At 38.3% G+C, this 8,704-nt stretch overlaps 1 protein-coding gene across 1 annotated transcript in view; it reads left to right on the top strand.

Annotated features, from left to right (window-relative positions):
- LOC106868187 (unconventional myosin-IXa) overlaps positions 1-7,645 on the top strand; it is a 209,041-nt gene extending 201,396 nt beyond the window's left edge. The window contains exons 28-29 of the mRNA XM_089361098.1: positions 188-248; positions 5,025-7,645. Coding sequence (XP_089217224.1) covers positions 188-248; positions 5,025-5,660 — 697 coding nt within the window. The 3' untranslated portion in view covers positions 5,661-7,645. The remainder of the gene's footprint in view (positions 1-187; positions 249-5,024) is intronic.
- The last annotated feature ends 1,059 nt before the right edge of the window (positions 7,646-8,704 follow it).

Genomic DNA, 8,704 nt, shown 5'->3' on the forward strand with positions numbered 1-8,704 from the left:
TTGAGTCTGAGAAAACTGTATCTGTTTCCTAATTAAGTTCTTACCTCAACATTTATCTTTCTCTAGTCGATGTAATTGACTAGCTCCCTTCCCCCAAAAATTGCTGGCCTTGTACCAAAATTTGAAACCATTATTATTATTATTATTATTATTATTAATAATATTATTATCTTCTTCCTTTTAAAAGGGTGCAAGAAATGGCTCAAGCTTTCCAACGGAAATCTGAATCTTCACTCCATGACTGTGATGTAAGTAGTTTGGACTGGAGAGCTGCACTCTTTGTCTGTCTACATCTCTCTCTCTCTCTCTCTCTGTATATATATATATATATATATATATATAGGAAAATGAAGAATAAGGCAGAATGCTAAACTGGAAGCATATTTTAATAAAGATTTCTAACCGGCTTTCATTGCGAAGCAAATTTTCAAGAAGGAGAATGAAAATGTTTTTTTACAAAGAAGTACAAAATGAAGAAAATAATATATAAAAAAAATAATATATAAAAAAATAACTATACCAATACATTATATTGTCTTTGAGCTTTTGAAGTTCAATGGTAATCCATGTATATAATGGTTGGAAAAATAAGGATGCATGAGAATTGAGAGTTGTGTTAGGTTTAACAAAAGTGTTAAAAGTTTGTGTTACGCAGGAAGTGTGGTGTCAAAACAGGAAGTGTGTGTAAGGAGAGACAGACATAAACTTCCTGTTGAAAAAGATTTCATAACTCCAACTAAAAACATTTGTCTCCCCTTACACACACTTCCTGTTTTGACACCACACTTCCTGCTTAACACAAACTTTCCTCATCTCTTAAATATAGAACTGAGTTATTTTTTTATATATTATTTTTTTTATATATTATTTTCTTCATTTTGTACTTCTTTGTAAAACCCATTTTCATTCTCCTTCTTGAAAATTTGCTTCGCAATGAAAGCCGGTTAGAAATCTTTATTAAAATATGCTACCAGTTTAGCATTCTGCCTTATTCTTCATTTTCCTATTATTTCTCCACGTGTGGTTAACACAACCCCACTATTTACTATGAATTGGTTTCCTTGGTGAAGTTCTTTTAAACTTGAGATGTTTTGTTTCATAAGAATGAAATGACCATCTATTTCAGATGGTTATTTCACTCTACTAGATGCTCAGGTCCCATCTTTGACCAACATTCATAGGTCATAATATCTGACATTTCTTGTCATTATTATAGTTATTTTTTTTCTTCTTTTTTTTCTCCTTCTTTTGGTTTCTGTTATTGTTCATATCATTCACATTTCATTTCATTTCATTTCATTTCACCCCCTGTTATTACTGCTTTCCATCCACAAGCGTAAACTTTTTAGGGGACTTTATTCTCTTTATCTTTTGGTGTTTTGGATTGAATGGGTAAGGATGTGGTGTAGAAGGAATAATTTAGCGTTTATGCTTTAACTGAATTTGAACTTCTTACCATCTTCTTTCCGTTAAATGTTGGGTATTTACTTTTAACTGCACCCCACTTACCAAAATGAAAGCAAACTATTCTACTGGACTTAAGGTAAGGGACTTGAAAACAAAAATTGCATAAAAGCAATATATATAAATATATATATATATATATATATTCGTTATTAGCAGCAAAAGCAGTATTAGTTCAAAATAGCATTCTGTATATCCTACTTATTGTAGGTAGGTATGCTGTAGAAAGCTACAAAACTGCTGTTATTCATCTCAAGCACAGAGATATTCAGTAGGGGATGGAAAGTGTCCAACAGCTGCAGTAGAATTGCTAAATCTAGATTTCTGCTTCCTTTCACATCATCAGTAGCTAATCAGTGCCTTAGCCAAGTGTCTTCTACTGAGGTTGAGCAGTGCTTTGTGAGTGGAGTTTGGTCACTAGAAACTGCAGGAGATCTGTGTGTGTGTGTGTGTGCATGGGCACATGTGTAAGAAAGTGTTCATGTGTTCCTGCATATGTGTATCTGTTTTCTTGACTGTCAGGATAGATAGATAGTTATAAATCAGTCTGAGAGCACCGGTTCTCGTCCGATCACCGAAGTTCAGCAACGTCGAGCCTGGTGAGTACTTAGATGGGTGACCGCTTGGGAAACCTTGGTGCTGTAAGCGTCCTACACTTTTTATAGGTGCAGGAGTGTCTGTGTGGTAAGTAGCTTGCTTACCAACCACATGGTTCCTGGTTCTTTCCCACTGCGTGGCACCTTGGGCAAGTGTCTTCTTCTATAGCCTCAGGCCGACCAAAGCTTTGTGAGTGAATTTGGTAGACGGAAACTGAAAAGAAGCCTGTCGTATATATGTGTATATATATGTATGTGTGTCTGTGTCTGACCCCCCAACATCGCTTGACAACAGATGGTGGTGTGTTTACGTCGCCGTAGCTTAGCGGTTCGGCAAAAAGAGACCGATAGAATAAGTACTAGGCTTCCAAAGAATAAGTCCTGGGGTCGATTTGCTCGACTAAAGGTGGTGCTCCAGCATGGCTACAGTCAAATGACTGAAACAAGTAAAAGAGTATACATACATACACACAAGTTTGCTGGCACAAGCAGGAGAAACAGAACTTAATACACCACACACACTATCTCTCTCTCTCTCTCTCTCTCACGCACACACACACACACACACACACACACACACACACACACACATGCACACACACATAATGAAGTAATGGCATTATTTGTTGACTAACTTTATAGAATATGAAGTCATGTCTTTCATTAACCCAAAATGACTTTGCAATTAAATTTGAGCAAAGCTTGGTTGTGTTTTTTTCCCCTCCTTCTTTCTCTCTCTCTCATTTGATATCATCTTAATATTTGAAAATGTTATTAGCATGAGTTGTTTAACATGCTAACACAGGTTTGGTTCAATTTACTTCTTTCAACTAATCATAACCATGAATCTCTACATTTCTTTACATTACCTACACTGATTTTGGTACAGGCATGGCTGTGTGGTAAGAAGCTTGCTTCCCAACCACTTGGTCTTAGGTTCAGTTCTACTGAGTGGAATCTTGGGCAAATATCTTCTACTATAGGTCTGGGCTGACCAAAGACTTGTAATTGGCTTTGGTAGTTGGAAACTGAAAGAAGCCCATGGTGTGTGTGTGTGTGTGTGTGTGTGTGTGTGTATATATATATATATATATATATATGTGTGTGTGGACATTACTATCTTCTTGCCATGACATCACATGATAGTTATAAACAAGTGTCACCATCGTGCAAGCAATCTCCTTTGTTTCCTAGCTTCCCTGAAAACGCATCTGGTCATGTGGAAATATTACCTTACTTGGAAGCAGGTTAGGGTTAGTGCTAAGAAGGGCATCAAGAATTGGGAAATGGGGATTTCTTGAGACAAATGTGTTATTTGGGTGTTATACATTGATAATAAAGGCACATGGCTCAGTGGTTAGAACGTCAAGCTCACAGTCATGAGGTAGTGAGTTCGATTTCTTGACTGGGCTGTGTGTTGTTTTCTTGAGCAAGACACTATATTTCGCGTTACTCCAGTTCACTCATCTGTAGAAATGCGTTGCTGGTCACTGGTGCCAAGCTGTATCGGCCTTTGCTTTTCCCTTGGATAACGTCAGTGGCGTGAAGAGGGGAGGCTGGTATCCATGGGTGACCTCTCGTCATCCATAAAGAACCTTGTCCAGACTTGGAGGGGAACTTTCTAGGTGTAATCCCATGATCATTCAAGACCAAAAAGGGTCTTTATCCTTTTACCATCGATATTTGATAACAGGAAAACACAGTAAAACTATATCATAGTGTAACGCAGTTTGGTGGATAAACTCCATCCCTCCCTCTCTCCCTCCATTTATCCATCTGTTCATCCATGTTTAATCCATAATATGCTGTTACTTAAATGTTTTCTTCTCCTTCTCTAAAAATATAATATTGCTCTACTTTTCTTTAACCAGATTTTTGTTTTGTTCTTGTTTCACACATGTTCTTGCTAACTATTGTTTTTAAAAAAAAATTTTTTTTTTAAACTAAAATATTCTGAATTAATAATCAAAATCTAGCATAAATGACTGTTTATTTAAAATGTAAAATGTAAAACTTAAATTATTCTTTTAGAAATTGTATTTAATCTGTTTCTGCTCAAATCCATCTCAGAAATTGAAGGATGACTGCTAATGTTGCTGAAGGAAGGAAAAAGTTGTGGGAATGACTGATAAACTTACAAGAAGGGAACAAAAGTTGTGGGAATGAATGTTAAGTTCATTATAAGAGAACAAAAGTTGTGGGAATGACTGCTAAACTTATAAGAAGGTAGCAAAAGTTGTGGGAATGACTGATAAACTTACAAGAAGGGAACAAAAGTTGTGGAAATGAATGCTAAGTCCATTATAAGAGAACAAAAGTTGTGGGAATGACTGCTAAACTTATAAGAAGGTAACAAAAGTTGTGGGAATGACTGATAAGTTAATAATAAAAGAACAAAAATTGTAGGAACGACTGCTAAACTTATAGGAAGATAGGAAATGTTGTGGGACAACTGCTAAACTTATGGAAAGGGACGAAAGCTGTGGGATAACTACCTGATAAAATTATAGGAAAGTAAACGAAATTTATGGGAGCGAATGCTAAAATTTCTGTATGAAGAATAAAGACGTAGAATGACTGCTAAAATTTCAGTAAGAAGGCAAAAATTGTGGAATGATGGTTAAAGTTCTTGTAAGAAAGCTAAAGATGCTAAAATTCTTGTTAAAAAGTAAAAGTTGTGGAATGACTGCCAAAGTTCCTATAAAAAGTTAACACATATTGACTGCTTCATGTTTTTGCTTGTTGAATTAATTACACACTGCTAATTACAATGGTATTTGATTAAATGTGAATGCTGTTTTTATTAAATGAATTTCTCAGTTCTGATTGGTCGTCATTTATGAATAATGATTAAAAAAAGAAACAAACTAAAACTGTTGTGATTGTAACCACAGATTTTTTTTTTACTGAAAGTAATGTTTTCCCGCCCCATTCCTCTATGGTTTCACTTTGTCTATCTGCCAGTGGTTAGATGGAAGGCATAAAGTGACCAAGTCGCGTTCTGCTGAAATACCACAGACTAACAACGGAAAGGCAAAGAGATTGCTGAAACAGAAGCTGGGCCCTCCGTCGTCCGGTGGTGTTGGTGTTGGCGGCATCTCCAGAGAAGGAGCAGATGGAGTACGTAGTGGAGGAGGAGGAGGAGGAGGAGGAGGAGTAGGCGGTGGTGGAGGAGGAGAAGTCTTGAACAAGACAAAGAATAAGCCGCAGGCACCACTAGCAAGACAGGAGTCCTTGTCAGATTTGGTAAGGGGGAATGCCAGCTGCTGTCGCTGCCACCGCTGTTGCCCTGACTTGCTTGTCATTGATCCTGCTGCTGCTGCTACTGCTGCTACTACTACTACTACTACCACTACCACTACATTTATTACTACTACTACTACTACTACTACCACCACTACTACTATTACTGCTGCTGCTGCTACTACTGTTACCTCCACATCATTGTCCATGATACCTTCTGCTGCTGCCAAACTCCCGACTTCCACCACGACTCCACTCGTTTTTCGACACCTCCACTCCTCACCCACACCCACGTCACCGTCATCCACACCGCCATCATCACCTTCACCAGCTTCGCACATCATGGTAACATACTAAAAAAAAAAATTAAAAAAAAAAGAATTCAAGTCATTTCTGACTAAGTTCCTTGTGTTGTTCGCTACATTATGGTGAGCATGTATGAAGCTGGAAGAACGAACGGATGTTGTGGGTGTTGTTGTCACTATCGTCATCAGGGTTAATGTACACTGTTATTGTAGTTGTTACCACCGTTGTTGTTGTTGTTGTTGTTATTGCTGTTGTTGTTGTTGTTGTTGTCATTGTCGTCGTTGTTTGGTCTGAGATTAGCTTTGTTTGATCAGATCTGTGCTCAAAGACGTTTCAACCATGAATGTCTCTGTCTTTGATGGTATGTGCTGGGCACCCAGGACATGCACTGTCCAATGTGTCTCACTTCAGAGACAGCATGGATGTGATTTGATGGAATTTGATTGCCATTTCTAGCAGGATCAAGCAACTGTCTAGAGGTCCCATCATTGGCTTGTTATCAGTGTTGTTGTTGTCATCATCGTCATCAAGGTATCCTAAGCATTGTCCATGATAATATCTTGGAACAAGTAGGTTGTCACCATATTGTCTTTGTTTTCTCTATCGTCAAATGTGTTAGTTGGTTGGTTGATAGGTTGACTGCTCAGTTGGTTGATTGCTTGGCTGTTTGATTGTTCAGCTGGCTGCTCAGTTGGTTGGTTGCTTGGCTGCTCATGTGGTTGGCTGTTTGGTTCATTGCTTGGTTGTTCTGTTGGTTGCTTGGTCGATCAGTTGTTCATCAACCGATCGGTTGATGAGTTGGTTGCTCAGTTAGTTGATTGCTTGGTTGGTTGGTTGCTCAGTTGGCTGGCTGGTTGCTCAGTTGGTTGCTTGGTTGCTCAGTTGGTTAGCTGCTTCGTTGATTGGTTGCTCATATGGTTGGTTGATTAGCTAGTTGATTGCTCAGTTGCTTCGTTCATTGTACAGTTGGTTGCTCGGTTGCTTGGCTGATTTGTTGCTTGTATGGTTGGTTGCTTGGTTGATGCCAGTCGACAGCTTCTACCTAGGATTTTTCCTTCATGCTCCGGTGCATCACCATCTCCTCTCCCCCAGACCTAACTACATACAAGTCTTAGAGTCAGTTGATATAAAAAAATAGATGATATTTATTTATTTTTTATTGCCCACAAGGGGCTAAACATAAAAGGCACAAACAAGGACAGACAAAGGGATTAAGTTGATTACATCAACCCCAGTGCGTAACTTGTACTTATTTAATCGACCGCGAAAGGATGAAAGGCAAAGTCGACTTCGGTGGAATTTGAACTCAGACAACAAAGGCAGACGAAATACTGCCGTGCTAACGACTCTGCCAGCTCGCCAAAGAATGTTATACAAGCCATACCAAATATGCATAAGCCATACTTTGATTAGTTTAGTTTCTGATGTTTTACTCCTACACTTATACATGTTGCACATACACAAAGTGCAAAGTGTGGCTCTGTGGTTAAGCAGCTCGTTTTGCAGCTACATTGGTTTCAGGTTCAGTCCCACTGCACAGCACCTGGGACAAGTCTCTTCAACTTCAGCCCTAGCTTGCGAGTGGATTTTGGATAGAATCACTGTGGAAGCTCTTGTATATGTGTATGTATGTGTTTCCAATGGGTTTCATTCCAGTGTCTCTGATTTTGTCTTTTATTGGTCATGTTGTTGTTTTCGTTTAGGCTTATGTCAACCCTGATTGAACAGAAGTATGGTCACAGGTGTTCCAATTCTGCCTGCCTTTTATTCTGGCATATTGGCATGGTACATCCAAGAATACATCAACCAGAGTTTTTGTGCCCCTGTTAAAATAATAGCATGTATGTTTTGAAAGAGATTTGGCTGCTATTTTTTACATGGTGTGCAGTCACCTAAAGGGTCTATTTGTCTTTGTGTGTGTGTGTGTGTGTGTGTGTGTGTGTGTGTATGTCTGTGTGTGTGTGTCTGTGTGTGTGTGTCTGTTTTTATGTTGTCCCATGATGGGAACGTTGAAATATATGATGTCGAGAGTTGCACCATAATGTATACTGAGTGCCCCTTTCTCTTTCTCCATATCATCATCATCATCATCATCATCATCATCATCATTCCATCACTTCCATCATCTTAGCCATCATTGTCATCACCACTATCACGTCATCATTGTCACAGCCATCACCATCATGATCGTCGTCAATCATCACCACCACCACCACAACCACCATCATTGGCATCAGTGCCATTACATCTTCATTGTCACCATCATCTCCATCATCATCATCATCGTCATCAATCTTCATCATCATCACCGTCAGTGGTGTCAGTGCCATTATATCATCACTGTCATCACCATTACCATCTCCATCGCTGCCATCATCATAGTCGTCATGATGATCCTCATCATCGTCATCATCATCATCATCATTACTGTCCCGGTTTCGGTCACTTGCATTCCAAGATTTCAAGCAATAATTCCACACTAGTACCTGCATGAGTTATTTATTACTGTAACACACACATTTTCTACACCTTCACATTTTTGTCCCTTTCTCATTTTCTCTCCTGCCTCCCTTGTCTCCCTGTACTTTTGCCCTGTTCTCTCTACAGAGCCTTGATTATTGGTTTTTTTTTTATCTCCCTCCCCAAGTTAGTCACTGGATCATCCCTCCCACCCCACAAAATTTCCCCTACCCCTGCCATGATTATGTAAAACACTGTTTTTATTGTTCCATCCTCTGCATGACCTGGATGATCCCCCCCCCCCCCCCCCCAATGACCTGAATGACCTCTGTTATGTCTTGTTTTTGCCTGAACATGATTACACCTATGTCGTGCTGTTTTAATTTTTTTGTCCAATGCAAAATATTTTGTCAGAATTTATTGTTTTTTTAGCATGATGTATTAATTTGAATTTTTTTTTTTAAAACAGTATATTTTTGTATTAACTTTTTAAAAAAATGTTTATTATTAAATTCGTATGTTTGTTGTTTTTGTGATTTTCTCTAGACTATATATCTTTTTAACTACTTGTTTTTCTATTTTCAATGGCAACATATTTATACAAAAGTTTATTTGAGGTTTAATATTTGTTATTA

The sequence above is a fragment of the Octopus bimaculoides genome, chromosome 12 (assembly GCF_046866305.1).
Source record: "Octopus bimaculoides isolate indiv1 chromosome 12, ASM4686630v1, whole genome shotgun sequence".
Classification (NCBI taxonomy): domain Eukaryota; kingdom Metazoa; phylum Mollusca; class Cephalopoda; order Octopoda; family Octopodidae; genus Octopus; species Octopus bimaculoides.